Source organism: Oryctolagus cuniculus, chromosome 7 (assembly GCF_964237555.1).
Source record: "Oryctolagus cuniculus chromosome 7, mOryCun1.1, whole genome shotgun sequence".
NCBI lineage: Eukaryota > Metazoa > Chordata > Mammalia > Lagomorpha > Leporidae > Oryctolagus > Oryctolagus cuniculus.
Genome location: NC_091438.1, coordinates 159,922,928 through 159,938,498, shown reverse-complemented (window position 1 = coordinate 159,938,498; position 15,571 = coordinate 159,922,928). Strand labels below are relative to the sequence as shown.

At 55.7% G+C, this 15,571-nt stretch overlaps 1 protein-coding gene and 1 long non-coding RNA gene across 2 annotated transcripts; one reads left to right on the top strand and one right to left on the bottom strand.

The window, feature by feature from the left end:
* Positions 1 to 360: 360 nt before the first annotated feature.
* On the top strand, positions 361 to 11,930 carry VAMP3 (vesicle associated membrane protein 3). Its single transcript, XM_008265977.3, has 5 exons — positions 361 to 515; positions 2,293 to 2,371; positions 6,635 to 6,793; positions 9,194 to 9,245; positions 10,279 to 11,930. Coding segments are annotated over exons 1-5 (312 nt in total). The 5' UTR covers positions 361 to 513; the 3' UTR covers positions 10,299 to 11,930.
* On the bottom strand, positions 8,053 to 14,644 carry LOC127493652 (uncharacterized). The gene is made up of 3 exons (XR_007924133.2): positions 13,897 to 14,644; positions 9,096 to 9,268; positions 8,053 to 8,371 (listed from the first exon to the last, which is right to left on the bottom strand). It is a non-coding gene; the product is annotated as an uncharacterized lncRNA (long non-coding RNA).
* Positions 14,645 to 15,571: the final 927 nt, after the last annotated feature.

The following is a 15,571-nucleotide window of genomic DNA, read 5'->3' as shown; positions in this document are numbered from 1 at the left end:
GCGGCCGGCCCGGCCCGACCCCCGACCCCAACCCGGGGCGCGCGCTCGCTCCTTCCTCACGTGACAGACGCGGCCAAGCCGGCACTGCGTTCCCCACTCCCACCTCACACTCCGCCTCGACCCGGGCGCCCCTCAGCGCGGCCGGCGGCGGGCGCTGACAGACACCGGTCACAAACGAAAACACCCGGAAGAACGTACAGAGCCCCGCCCTCGCCCAGACAGTCCCTGTCCCGTACCGCCTGCTCCCCCTGACCGCGTCCCCAGCGGCCAGGCCCCCCCACGCCGCCATTGCCAGTGGCCCGGGGCGGCCGCCACAGGCCCCGCCGACGGCGTTAGGACGCAGACGGCGCCTCGCGCTGGCCCCGCCCACGTGGGCGCCCACTTCCGGCGCGCCCGGCCGCGCCCGATGACGTCATTGCCGCCGCGCCACCCCACCCATCCCCGAGCCTAGGTCCTGGGCTGCGCAGCTCGGAGGACTCTCGCCCCGCCGTCCGCGCCTCCGCCGCTGCCAAAATGTGAGTGACGCGACGGGGCGCGGGGCGGCTTCGGGGCCCGCAGGCGGCGGCCCGCGGCGGGAGCCGTCGCACGGCCCGGTGGCTGCCTGCCGGTCGCCCCTCCGCCGCGGGCCGAGCCCGTGAGGGCGTTGAGTGCGTTCCGAGGCCTGCGGCGGGCAGCGCCCGCGGGAGTGCGGGCCGTGGCAGGGCCTAGCTGTCGCCGCGGCGCCGCCGGCCGTCCCCAGGGCCCTGCCGCCGGCGGGCTTCCGGGAGGAAGTGGCTGCGCCCAGCCCTGCAGCCCGGCCCTGCCCCGCGAGGTCCCCAAGAGCAGCGCCGGCGACCGCGGGGCCGGGAGCGGCGGCCTCGGGACACGGCAGCCTGGCCGGGGCCTTGCTGCTCCTGAGCGAATGCGTTCCTGGGGCTGCGGCCCTGGAGACCGCTGTTTCCAGATTCGGTTGTCCAGCATCGCAGGGCCCCGGCAGTCTCGCCTCCAGCCCCTCGTTGCAACCCCTGCGGGGAAAACCAGCCCAGCGCCCGAGGGGCGCGCCCGTGGGACGTCCCTGGGGAGGCCGCTGTGCTGGTCAGCAGAGCCCCGCGGACCCCCGGAGCCGGTGAATGCCCCCTGGAGTGACTGCTAAACCTCGTGTTGAGGGCATCGGCAGTGTCCCCCCCACCCCAAAGAGTTAGGATCCAAGGAGCCCGCGCGGGGCGTGGGCCCTCTGCGTGCTCTCGCGGACACTCCACGCAGAACAGCGTGGGATCTGCCTTATTCCCCGGCTGCTGACGCGCGGCAGGTTTTAAATAACTGATGTTGTGTGGCGAGGCAGGTGCTCCACGCATTATTATTATTATTATCATTTTTGGACAGGCAGAGTGGACAGTGAGAGAGAGACAGAGAGAAAGGTCTTCCTTTTCCGTTGGTTCACCCTCCAATGGCCGCCGCGGCCGGCGCGCTGCAGCCAGTGCACCGCGCTGATCCGAAGGCAGGAGCCAGGTGCTTCTCCTGGTCTCCCATGGGGTGCAGGGCCCAAGCACCCGTGCCATCCTCCACTGCCTTCCCGGGCCACAGCAGAGAGCTGGCCTGGAAGAGGGACAACCGGGACAGAACCCGGCGCCCCGACCGGGACTAGAACCCGGAGTGCCGGCGCCGCAGGCGGAGGATTAGCCTAGTGAGCCGCGGCGCCAGCACTCCAGGCATTCTTGAACACGGAGGAGAGAATTCTAGGACCCAGGAGCCCGTGGTTTGTCAGGAGAGAGGTGACTGGTGACTGTCCGGCGCCAGCCAAGCCCTAGGGGAGCTCCGGGCCGCAGTGGCCAAGAGAGGGAGACTTGGAGGATGAGTCGGTCGCTGAGAGGATGCGATGCTTCCTCGCCATTCTCGAACATTCCACGGCATCCCCCCCCCCCCCCCCCCGCCCGGTGTTCCTACGCTGTGTCTGTAAATGAGTCGCTATTAGGAGACACCGGAACTCTTATTCCTCTGAAAGCATTGTTGCCGCAGTGGAAGGGCCCGGGGAGTCCTGAGTGCCGAGAGCGGCCTGTGTGTGTGCCCGGCTGGGGGTCGCTGCTGTGTACCAGACTCTACCGAGCCTTCCTCCTGGACTCCGGTCCCTCGGATGTGGGCAAATTGGTAATCTTGGAGGAACTGTTCAGGTCTACAGGCAGGGTTCTCTTTCGCTTTGGTTGTGATGTGAGCGTTGTCCGCACTGGAGTCCTGGGGAATGGGATCGCATCCTAAAGCTGACAGTACTGTATTGGGATTCCTGACCGACTCATGCTGTGCCTTTCCGCGTTCCAGGTCCACGGGTGCACCTGCAGGTTCCAGCGCTGCTGCCGGCAGCAGAAGACTTCAGCAGACGCAGAACCAAGTGGATGAGGTATCGCTCGAAATGCTGGGAACGTAGATTTAAACAAACATGGCAGCGTGCCGAAGATAATTCTGTTTAGAAAAACTCTCGTAAAGGTGTGAATGGAACATCAGTGTTGAGTTATCATAAAGGTAGTGAATCTGCCCTAATCTAAGCCAAAGTCAGACTCTCCGGGAACCTATATAGAATCATGTACATAAAACAGTCTCCCTGAGGGCATGCCCCAAAAGTGTCTTATTAAAAAAAGTAACAGAACTTTAAGGATTAGGTCTAAGATTGCTCATGCCAGGACCAGTCCTTCTGATGGATATACATGTATTTTTAAATCAAAACGCTCTGTCCTTTAGCCTGACCTACACATTACCCAGTCTGAGCAAGTCTCTGTAGAATTCATCTGTGACAGTTGCCCATTGACACACAGAAGGCAGTCTCTGGCAAACTGCAGCTCAACACATCCGTATTTATAGAATTCTTTTTTTTAAAAAAAAGATTTATTTATTTATTTATTTGAAAGTCAGAGTTAATACACAGAGAAGACGAGGCAGAAAGGGAGACAGAAGCCAGGAGCTTCTTCCGGGTCTCCCACATGGGTGCAGAGGCCCAAGCACTTGGGCCATCTTCTGCTGCTTTCCCAGGCCACAGCGGAGAGCTGGATCGGAAGTGGAGCGGCTGGGATACAAACTGGTGCCCTTATGGGATGTTGGCACTGCAGATGGTGGCTTTACGCTTAGGCCACAGTGCCAGTTCCCTAGAATTCTTGAGCAATAGATGTTCACAGAATCTTTTTTTTTTTTTTTTTTTTTTTGACAGGCAGAGTGGACAGTGGGAGAGAGAGAGACAGAGAGAAAGGTCTTCCTTCCGTTGGTTCACCCTCCAATGGCCGCCGCGGCTGGCACGCTGTGGCCGGCGCACCGCGCTGATCCGATGACAGGAGCCAGGTACTTATCCTGGTCTCCCATGGGATGCAGGGCCCAAGCATTTGGGCCATCCTCCACTGCCTTCCCGGGCCACAGCAGAGAGCTGGCCTGGAAGAGGGGCAACCGGGACAGAATCCGGCGCCCCGAGCGGGACTAGAACCCGGTGTGCCGGCGCCGCAAGGCGGAGGATTAGTCTAGTGAGCCGCGGCGCCAGCCCACGGAATCTTTTTTATTTAGATATTTATTTATTTATTTGAAAGGCAGAGTTACAGAGAGGCACAGGCAGAGAGAGCAGTCTTCTTCCTGCTGGTTCACTCCCCAAACGGCCATGACAGCTGGAGCTGAGCCAATCCCGGAGCTGGGAACCAGGAGCTTCTCTCCGGTCTCCCACGTGGGTGCAGGGGCCCAAGGCCCTGAGCCACCTACTGCTTTGCCCAGGCAGTAGCAGAGAGCTGGATCGGAGAGCAGCTGGGGCTCATACGGAGCCCGTAAGGCACTGGCTGTACCGCCTGTGCTACGGCACTGGCCCTGTTCACAGAATCTCAGAGATGCAGGAGTGCAGCACAAGGTTGTTCCCGATTTCAGACCAAGATCTCCTTATTCCCGAAGTTACTACTGAGCAACAAAGATATTTTGGTCTTTCTGTATGTTGCTACCCTACAAAACAGAGTTAAAACTATGTTAGATACCATCATTAAATCGTGTAGTAATGTTTGATGGTTTTGTTTATGAACTTAATTCTCAACATTTCACATTTTAGAGACCCCTGCTAAGTCTGTGCTGCCTTTAACTTTTGCTTCCTAACAAAATCAAATTAGAGCCCTTTTTCAGAAACTTTAAGGAGAGTTCTTTCCTTTTTTAATGGAGGTGGAACATAATTAACTATTTCAAAGTGTACAATTTATTAGTATTTAGTATATTCACAATATTATGCAACCATTAGCTCTCTCCGGTCTCAAAACTTTTTCTTTACCCCAGAAAAGCACCCCGTCCCCATATAGTGACCCTGCTTACTTATCTCTGTTCCTCATTCCCATTCTCTGGTACCTAATCAGATTCTGTGCAAGTGGATGGCCTGCTCGGGCGTATCGGGTACCACGAGACCTGTTTCTGGCTTCTTTCACTCAGCGTTATGTGTCAGTGTTCATCTGACCAGTGCGAGATCAGCACGTCGTTCCTTTTTATGGCTGAATGATATTCCGTCGTGTGTGAGACCGTGGTGTGTCTATCCATGCGTGCAATAACGGATATTTGAGTTGTTACACATAATCCTGCCGTGTACGTTCACGAACAAGATTTTGTTTAGACTTCTGTTTCGTTTCTCTTGAGCACATACCTGGGAGTAACACTGCCGGGTCCTGAAGCCCTTCTCTATCAGCTCCGTGAGAACCCGCCACACCGTGTGCCACAGTAGCTCCACCACTGCATGTTCCCAGCAGCACCCAGGGGCTTCCCCACCTCTTCACCAGGACTGTGCCCGTGCTGGACGATAGCCGGCCCAGGCAGCCTGAGGTGGAGTCTCGTCCTGGCTTGGCTTTGCATTTGTGATGGTTGTGACATTGATCATCTATTCTTGTGCTTATTGGCCTCTGTGTGTGACTTTTTGGAAGCAGTGGCTGTTCCAGGCCTTTGTCCAGTTTTTAATTGGATTTGTCTTGGCTGATGTGTCTGTTCTTTATGTTTTCTGCATATTAAACCTTCATCAGATACGTGATTTTCAGATATTTTCTGCTGTGCTGTGGATTGTCTTACATTCTTCATACAGTCCCTTGAGGTACAAAAGTTAATTCTTACAAAATCCAAGTTAGCTGTTTTTTCCTTTTGTTGCCCTTGATTTTTGTATCAGATCTTACAGGAACAAACCCTAGATTATACTCACTCTTGTTTTTGCTTCTTTTGTACTTTTAGCTTTTACACTTGGGTGGTTGATCTATTTTGAGTTAATTCTTATATGTGAGGTGAGGTAGGGGTCCAGTCATTTTACATGTGACTGTCCAGTTGTCCCAGCACCATTTGCTGAAGATACTACTCTATTTTTTAAGACTTATTTATTTATTTGAAAGAGTATAGAGGGAGGAAGAGAGGGGGAGAGAGAGATCTTCCATCTGCTGGTTCACTCCCCAGATGGCCACAACAGTCAGGGCTGGGCGAGGCTGAAGTCAGGAGCTTCTTCCATGTCTTCCATATGGGTAAAGGGGCCCAAACAATTAGGTCATCTTCCACTGCTTTTCCACTGGAGAGGAGCTGGCTCAGAAGTGGAGCAGCTGGGCCACGAACCGGAGCCCATTTGAGATGTTGACGATTGCAGGCAACAGCTTTACCCCCCACTCCAAAATGCCGGCCCCTGTAGATACTGTTCTCTCCCCCCCCTGCATGGTCCTGTCAGAAATCAGTTTGCCATAAATGCTTGGACTGATTTCCGGACTCTAGGTCTGTTCCATTATCTGTGTGTTGTCTGTTCTGTGGCCAATACCACACTGTTTGGATTATCATGGCTTTGCAGTAAATTTTGAAATTGCAAAGTGTGAGCCTTCCAGCTTCGCTTCACCTTTTCAGCTCTGCAATTCCATACGGTTTGGTTACTGGCTTTCCAGTTTCTCAAGAAAAAAAAATGTTGAATTTGATAGAGATTGCATTGAGCTTGCACAGCACTTTGGGACTATTGCCATCTTAGCAATATTGTATTAAGTTCCAGTGTGTGATCATAGGATGCCTTGTTTAATTGGATTTGCTTTCATTTCTTTCAGCAATGTTTTGTGGTTTTCATTGTGCAAGTCTTTTCCCTACTTGGTTAATTCCTAGGATTTTTTACTTTTTGGATGATGTTGTCAATGTAATTGTTCTACTCTTCATTGCCGATGTGTAGAAATGACTGATTTATGTGTGTTGATCTTGTACCTTGCAGATTTACTAAATTTGTTAGTTGTACTTGTGTTGTAGATTCTTCAGGAATCTGCAAATAGAGATAAGTTTTACTTTTCCTTTCCAATGTGAATGCCTTTTCTTTATCGTTTCTGACTGCTCTGCCAGAGCTTCCAGCACAGCGTAGAGCAGCACCAGGGAAAGTGGTGTCTGTCTCCTCCCCATCTCGGGGACCCTCCGTCTTTCACCCCGAGTGTGACACTGGTGAGAGTGTCCTTTATCTTGTGAAGGAAATTCCCTTAGTTTTCTGAGTGTTTTCATCATGAAAGGGTGGGCCCAATTTGTTTTGTTTTGTTTTGTTTTTTGTTTGGTGAAAGTCAGATTCAAAGTAATAAAGGGCTGATGTGAAGAAATGTGCCAGCACGTCACAGCTGTAATTCTAGTTCTCCCACTCCTGACGCGTGACGAACTTGCTGCGCCTGTGTTCCCGTAGGTCGTGGACATAATGAGAGTCAACGTGGATAAGGTGTTAGAAAGAGACCAGAAGCTCTCCGAGTTAGATGACCGTGCAGACGCACTGCAGGCTGGGGCTTCTCAGTTTGAAACCAGTGCTGCGAAGTTGAAGAGAAAATACTGGTGGAAGAATTGCAAGGTAACTCTCTTCTAACCGCCTTCTACCTTGAGCCTCCTGTCCGTGCTCAGTGGATCAGCAGAGGCTGGAACACCAGACTCGTGAGCAGGGGAGGTGGCCTTGACCCTCTACGTGTAGGATTCTGAGTCAGCCATGTTCTGCCCTCCACCCCTGCGGAGCCCTGACCAGACTGCCGGGAGAGGGCTGGAAGTGATGGGCACATTGCCTGTGGCTCTGCGGACAGGCCCGAGGTCAAGGGAAGGGAATATGAGGCGGTCACGGTGTGCACAATGGAAGAGTAGAGAGCAGGCGTGCAAGGAGCGTGGCCCCCCAAGACGTGCTGCAGCCAGGCCCCGGGCACCCTACCCTCTGCCTTGATGAGCAGTGACACGTCCAGATATGCAGGGTGCATCCGCAGCTCCTTGTGTGGAAGCCTGTCCGTTCCTAGGGGCCATAAATCCTTTACATGTTTGTTGTTGTTGTTGTTGTTTTTTAAGATTTATTTATTTGAAAGGCAGAGTTGTTTTTTTGTTTTATTTTGTTTTGTTTTTAGTTTGACAAGTAGAGTTATAGACAGTGAGAGAGAGAGACAGAGAGAAAGGTCTTCCTTCCATTGGTTCATTCCCCAAATGGCCGCTACGGCCGGCGCTGTGCCGATCTGAAGCCAGGAGCCAGGTACTTCCTCCTGGTCTCCCATGCGGGTGCAGGGCCCAAGCACTTGGGCCATCCTCCACTGTACTCCCGGGCCACAGCAGACAGCTGGACTGGAAGAGGAGCAACCAGGACTAGAGCACGGCACCCGTATGGGATGCAGGCGCCGCAGGCGGAAGATTAACCAAGTGAGCCATGGCACTGGCCCCCTGTTTTGTTTTTTAAATTTACTTCCATGTATGACACATTGTGGGCTTTTTTTTTTTTTTTTTTTTTTTTTTTGACAGAGTGGACAGTGAGAGAGAGAGAGAAAGGTCTTCCTTTGCCGTTGGTTCACCCTCCAATGGCCGCCGCTGATCCGATGGCAGGAGCCAGGAGCCAGATGCTTTTCCTGGTCTCCCATGGGGTGCAGGGCCCAAGCACCTGGGCCTTCCTCCACTGCACTCCCTGGCCACAGCAGAGGGCTGGCCTGGAAGAGGGGCAACCGGGACAGAATCCGGCGCCCTGACCGGGACTAGAACCCGGTGTGCAGGCGCCGCTAGGCGGAGGATTAGCCTATTGAGCCGCGGCGCCGGCCCACATTGTGGGCTTTCTGTGCCTGAGATAGCAAAGCATACCTGCGACACAGGTTTTGTTTTGTTTTTTAAAAGATTTATTTATTAATCTGAAAGAGTTACACAGAGAAGGAGAGGCAGAGAGAGTGAGTGAGTCAGGTCTTCAATCCACTGGGTCACTCTCCAGTTGGCCACAATGGCCAGAACAATGCCAGTCCGAAGCCAGGAGTTTCTTCCAGGTCTCCCACGCTGGTGCAGGGGCCCAAGCGCTTAGGCCATCGTCTTCTACTTTCCCAGGCCATAGCAGACAGCCGGATCGGGAGTGAGCAGCCAGGACGCGATGCAGTGCCCATGTGGGATGCCAGCACTGCGGGCGGCAGCTTTCTCTGCTGTGCTGCGGTGGAAAGGCAGAGTTAGAGAGAGAGAGGTCAATATTCCATCTGCTGGTTCCCTCCCCAGGTGGTCACAATGGCCATGGCTGGGCCGGGCCAAAGCCAGGTGCCTGGAACTCCATCTGGGTCTCCCATTTGTCCAAGGAGTCTAAACACTTGGGCCGTCTTCCACAGCTCTCCCAGGAGCATTAGCAGGGAGCTGGGTTGGAATTGGAGCACCAGGGACTGGTGTCTGTATGCGATGCTGGCATTGCAGGCAGTGGAGTGGCTTAACCTGTGCCCCAGCTCTGGTCCCTGAATTATTTTTTTTTTAATTTTAAGTCTTTTTCTACACTTTTTTTTTAAGGTTTATTCATTTATTTATTTAAAAGTCAGAGTTACAGAGAGGCAGAGGCCAGAGAAAGAGAGGGATCCTCCATCCACTGGTTCATTCCCCTAATGGCCACAATGGCCAGAGCTGGGCTTATCCAAAACTGGGAGCCAGGAACTTCTTTTGGGTCTCCTACATGGGTGCAGGGGCCCAAGGACTCGGACCATCTTCTGGTGCTCTCCCAGGCACATTAGCAGGAGCTGGATCGGAAGTGGAGCGGCTAGGATTGAACCAATCACCCACATGGGATGCTGGCACTGCACGTGGTAGCTTTGCCTGCAGTGCCACAGCACCGGCCCCCAGAATGTACTTTTATAGCACATAAGTGACCTTCAGGCCCTGACTGGGAAGCTTACGTTAGGCTTTAGTTGTTCGGATTGTGGACACCTGCGTTTCTCTCTCGGTGACTGGAATTGTGAGATACTCTTCAGTAAGCCCGTGATGTCTGTTGCAGATGTGGGCGATCGGGATCAGTGTTCTGGTCTTCATCATCATCATCATCATTGGTGAGTTACCTGTGTTCAGCTCTCTGGAAAAATCTGTGTTCTCAGTTGATTGTGTGTGCAAGAACTCAGGATAAAGTTCCCTCTGAAATATCTGCTTATTTTGAATAATTTTAATTTTCTTAAGCAAATATTTTAAATACTTGAGTTTTGTATGATTAAAGTCTGAGTTTTTTTATATAGGCATTAATCCTTGAGGTTATAGATAATTTGTTCATTTTTGCTGACTGATGAGTTTTCTCCCTGTATTCTTCAGCAAGTGTTTCCTTCTCTGTAGTGCAGTGACTCCAGGTGTGGACCACATACACTCCATCCTGGCTCCACTGCTGTCCTGCTCTCTGGCCTTGAGCGAGCAGTTTAAAATCTGTGTTCCTGAGTTCCCTCCCTTTTACAGTGGGGATAATAGTAGAACCTACCTTGTTTGTTACGGGGACAAATCTGGTTATTACATAAAACAAGCTTAGGGTGGCACTTGGCATATAATCACAACATTTATGGATTTTAAAAGATTTGTTTGGAAGGCGGAGTTACAGGGGGATGGGGAATTTCCATTCACTGGTTCACTTCCCAAATGGCCAGGGCTGGGCCACGCTGGAACCAAGAGCCTCAAACTCCATCCAGGTCTCCTGCGTGGATGGCAGGGGCCCATGGACCTGGGCCATCTTCCGCTGCTACCCAGGCACATTAGCAGGGAGCTGGAACAGAAATGGGGCATCTGGGACGGACCTGAACGGGCACTTAGGTGGGATGCCAGCATCGCAGGTGGCTTAGCATGCTGCACCGCAGCAGCACCCCGATATAATCATTTATAAGCGGATCTGCTATATAAAAACACACACCCCGTTACTGTTGTTATCAAAGTGCCTGTCTCCTGATCAGGACTCCCGTGCTCTCTGTAGAATGAGAGAAGCTGTTAGGAGAAAATCAGCCACGTGCCTTGCTGTGCACATTAGGCTGCAGCGTTCGCTGCGTATTCTGGGCTCGCACAAAAGACTAAACTGCGTCTCCCCTGTTTGTGACTCTCCCCGCTCCACAGTGTGGATCGTCGGTTCCTGAAGGGCCGGCGAGCCCGAAGCCGCTCTTCAGGAGAACTCTTCAAGCCTTTGGACTTAGAACTTGCTGTATTATGAAGCCTCCCTACTGTTTTTATCTAAAATGATTATTTTTTGTTCGTGTAAAGTTCGATTTCTAGGAAATGTGCCTTTGGTCTCTAATACGCACTCCAAGCTAGAAGTGGGCCAGCCCACCTGCATTTTACATTGCGGCCTCACAGGTCTAGGCTGATAAAGACCTCCCAAGCCCCAGAGGCTACTCCTCTAGACCCACCTTTGTCACTTATTCACGGCCCCTGACTCTCACGAAGGGAACTCGTTTGAAGTTGGCTATCCCTGACATATGGCACTATCCTTAGGTCTGCCTTTTCGACTTTGAGTAATCACATTTCCAGTTTGTACCTTCAGAAAGAACACTACTGCCTAACACAAACCTGTGATGGTAACAGGCTGTGCCTTACTTTGGTATTTTTCTGATTGCCTGTAAGAAACCTCTACTTTTTGTAAGCAAGACTGACTCTTCTGCTGTGTTTAAAGAAGATGCTAAGAGCTTGGCTCTTCCTGAGGCGTGAAGATATTTCCTTGTTACTGTTAAGTGCCACTTGCTACAGTTACCAGTCAGAGTAATAGCCATTTAACAAAGCTTTTTTAGTGCTATCGCTAAGACCAAAGTTTATTTTGCCAAAATGTTAAAAATGAATAAAATTGCCTTAAGTCTGTTCCTGACAGGCAAATTCAGGAAAGTGCCAAGTGGCCCGTACAGTGCCCTTTAGAACTACAGTGGTCACTCGGTGTGCGAGCCTCCTGCAGCCTGGCCAGCTGTCCTGCCTTGGAATGCACACATGTGCGCTCCCCTCTGACTCCACCTCCCCCCGGGTCGAAGGGTTGAGCTTGACTCTGTCGTGCTAGCGACAGCTGTCAGCGTGGACTCATGTGTTTCTAGTGAGTACGTGGGCAGCAGTTTGTGGCCTTCAAGGCCATCTGTGCATTGAGCTCCTAGATGACAGCTGTGGGAGTTCGTGTGCCACGTGCACTCGTATTCCACATCCTACAGCCGTCCTGGGAGGTGTGCTTGCACACGGGCGGTGCACGGGTGGAGGGCCCTTGGCACCAGCAGAGCCCACCAGAGCCACTCTGTTTCTTCAGTGTCATAGCGCAGGATGCTGCCTTGGGGGAAACTGCTGCCACCCGAGAGCCGGCTGTGTCCTGAGACTCAGCGCGAGGGCATGTGGCCGAAAGAGGGGAGGAGGCACTGAGGGGGAGACGGGGGCCTTGTCACCCTGGCCTGCCACCAGAATGTCCTCCCATTCTTGGGCCTTACAGAGCAGCCACGGCTCAGGTTGCCCCGACATCACTGCAATGATGCCAAGAAACAAGCAGCTGTGAGGGTCAGGGCGCCAGCCCAGCCTCCGCGTGGGGGCTCAGACCTCGGTGCTGTCCCCCCGGTGTCAGGGTCAGGGCGCCAGCCCAGCCTCCACGTGGGGCTTCTGGCCATGTCTGGCTCAAACCTCGGTGCTCTCTGCCCAGTCCCGTGTAACCCACTGGCTCCTGCATTAACCCAGGAATACCTCACTCCTCTCTGCATTTAGCTGGGAACTTGCCCACTGTAATTCTCTGAATAAAGTTTATAAACATGGTTCTGGCCCCTGTGTTGCTTGGAGAGGGACAGCGCGCCTTGTCCAAGTCATGAAAATGGCTCTTGCCCTCCTCCTATCTTCCCTTGGCCTCTACACTCTCAGTCCCCACCAGCTGTAGGACTCGGGTTGCTCCTAGCTGAGTATCTGGAAGCGAACGACTCCCCTCATGAAAGTACTCCTGAGCACAGGAGATGAGTGGGCACTGGCTTTCACAGATGACCAAAGTGTGTTCAGGATTTGGCTTCTGAGTATCTTAAATATATGGTCCTTCAAAAGTGGGGTACGAGCTGGTGCTGCCAAGGGCAGACCGGCCCGCTGTCCACACGGGATAGCCAAGTGTGGACAGCTGAGGGACGTCCGGACACAGGACTGCTGATCTCTGGATCTGTGGATGTGCTCCCTTGAATTGGTTTCCACAGCCTTGGGAGCTAGAGCGGGTGGGTGGCGTTGGCTGCTGGTATTTAGAACTGCTCTGGGCCCCTTGAACTTTGTGCCCTCGTTTCACCTGGTGCTCTGAGCGCCAGACAGGAAGCTGCCACTCCCTCGCGGCAGCACTGCTGTGGGGCATGGCCTCCAGGAGCTGGTGCATGCCCGCTGGGCCGGCTCCTTGCTCGTTGGGTTCCAGTCTCCTCTCCTCAGAAGCCGGCCCCGTCACTTGTCACCCTCCACCGCTGCTCCATGAGCTTGTGCCCACGTGTTCACACCTTCTGGACTTACTTTATGGAGTCAGTTGTATGTTACGTCTTTCTCATAAAATGCTGACCCCTCCCCCCCAGGAGCAGGGGCTCTGTCCATTCTGTGCTCCGGGACCACAGTCATCCGCACCCAAATACAGGCCCAGTAAGCATTTGTCAGATGGATGCCTTGGAGAGTCACTTAGCAAAATAAGGTGCTGACCCAACACGTCATAGGAAGGCACGCACTCCACTTCCCTGGTAAGCGTTCATTCGCCCAGCAGAGGGCTGGCCCCCGCGCCGGACGCTGGGAAATGAAACCAGCATCTGCAGCCTAGGGTCACAGGTGTCCTGCCCAGACCCTGGTCACTTTCCGGGTGGTCTCAGCCCCTCCCCCAAGGGGAGCTCAGCTGGACAGTGCTCTCTCCTCAGCACCAGATGGGTCACCTGGTCCGGTAACAGGAGAACAGAACCTTCCCAGCAGGCACCGCAAGGGAAGGGCCCTGCCCCGTGCCAGGTGACAGCGCTGAGCAGTAAAGCCGTGGCAGGGACTGTGCCTCGTGCAGCCGCAGCGAACCCTCTGTCCTGGGGGAGGGGGACCTGGGGCTCCTTTCCCTTTGAGGCCCCGGTCTGACAGCTCTGCTGAGCCGCCCCGGCCTGCCAGGTGTGGCCTCTCCATTCAACCATGTAACCTTGCTTTCCCCGGTCTGAGTGGACACACGCTGAGCCTGCCCCTTCCGTTCTGACGATGCCCTACCCCAGCAGGCCTTGCTTAGCACTGCTGTCTCAGGCCTGAATTCTTTCTCGGGCGAATTACCCCACGATGATCTCCCTAACAGGGTGAGCCGAGATGCAACCTACCAGGAGCTTTGACTCATTAAGGGGCTCCCACCTGCCTTCCCTGAATCACGTGTCGCTGGCGTGTTTGCTGCACCTGTCTGTCCCCAGTTGCGAAATAAATCCTTAGGAAGACCCTCAACGTGTTTTAAGTCCCATCGTCCTACATATAGGACAGCTTTAAAAAAAAAACTTAATAAATATACCACCTATGGTAACTTTGAAATGAATGTTGGCATGTTCACAGAATTGAAAACCTGGCACTTAGAGGGTTAAGTTCCTGAAAATGGATTGGGTTTGATAAGGCTGCGTCCACCCAGCCAGGTTCCCTGCAGGTCCAGGCCAGCACCGAGGGCCACAGCCCTGCGAGACCCAGGCCCCTCCCCCCGGGCGCCACGCCCCTTCGCCCTCTCCCTCGCCCGCCTCACGTGCAGGCCGCGCCGGCCCCGCCCACCTGGTGACGGACAGCTCCGGAGCCCTACGACTGCCTCGCTGGCCCAGCGGCCCCGCCCCCCGCGCCGGGCCGAATCTTCTCGCGGTCACGCCGTTCCCGCCCACGCCCCGGGCCCGCCGGGATCAGCCGAGGATTGGCCGCGAGCCGGCCTCCGTCACGGAACGCTCTGGGGTCTTCGTCGCCGCCCACTCGCCTGCGGTTACGTAGCCCGGGTGCTCCGGCTCGGGCCCCGCCCCCGGACCAATGGGATCTCGCGGAGCCGGAGGCGGCGGCCAATCGCGCGGCCGGGGCGCGGGGTGCGCGGGGGGCGCGGCGCCAGCAACTTCCCCGCGCGCGGCGGGCCGGGGACTGCGCTGGCCGCGGGCGGAGGCGCCGGTGCGTGCTGGGGCGTCCCCTCCGCGCTGGTGCCCCCTGAGCTGGCCTCACCGGCCCCAGTTCTCGGCGTACGCCCACCTTCTAGCACGGAGCGTGGGACAGTCCGGCCTCGAGCGGCCGTCTCCCCGTAGGCCAGGGCCCCGCGAGTGGAGAAGCAGGCTGGGACATGCGGGGCAGCAGAGCCGCCCGCGATGCTGGGAGTGGTGCGGGGCGGGGAGCCGGGGCACCCAAGTGCCCGCAGCGTCTGCCCCTGTCGCCGAGGTCCGGGGCTCTAGGAGCGAGAGGCAGGGCGGGCTTTGGCGCGGCCGCCCGGCGCCCGTGACGCCCCCGAAGCCGGGCTGACATCGGCGTGGCCGGGCCGCGTCCGCACGCGCGCGGAGGTTCAGTCAGGCCCTGCTTGGGCAGCGTCCTCGGGGTCCAATGTGACGGACGCTGACGCACCGAGGATGTGCGTAAGCAGAACTGACCACAACGCGACGTCGGGCCTGTGCAGGTCACGCAGGGGTCTGTGTGGTCCTGAGGGAGAAGTCCGGCCTCCGGAAGCCAGGCGGCCGCCGGGCCACGTGTGTCCGTGTCTCAGCCCACGGGGCTTTTCTGGATTCGCGGGCCAGACGGGGCCCCTGAGGCGGCCCGGGAGCGCGCGGTCGTGACCGCGAGAACTGGCCGCCATGACGTCAGAACCGCTTCCCGGCAAGCAGGTGGGGACACCCGTGGACCTCGCCCCGCGCCTCCACCACGCTGTGAGAACGCCCACGAGACCTTGCCCTGCACCTCCGCCACGCTGTGGGGATGCCCACGCTGTGGGGACGCCTGCGGCCCGCGAGACCTTGGCGCCTCCGGCCGCGCTGTGGGGACGCCCGCGGACCTCGCCCCGCGCCTCCGCCACGCTGTGGGGATGCCCACGCTGTGGGGACGCCCGCGGCCTTTCCTCTCGGTGCCGGGCTTTTCGATGGAGGCTGAAGGTTTCGGTAGCCACCGCTGGAGGTGGAAGGCATTTTCTTTCCTTCCCGCCCTTGGCCACGCATCTTCCGCGCGTGCGGTGGCCGCGGCGCCCTGCCTTCTGTCACATTCAGGGGCGCACATTGCAGAACACCTCCCTCATCTCCTGAGCGCAGCACTAGGGCCATCCACTGCCGTCCCAGGCCACAGCAGGGAGCGGGATCAGAAGTGGAGCAGCCGGGACTCGAACCGGCGCCCACATGGGATGCCGGCGCTGCTGGTGACTTTACCTGCTGTGCCACAGCTCCAGCCCCTCACACCTTTCAAAAATAGTGATTGCATTTCTCTCCTCCTTCCTCAG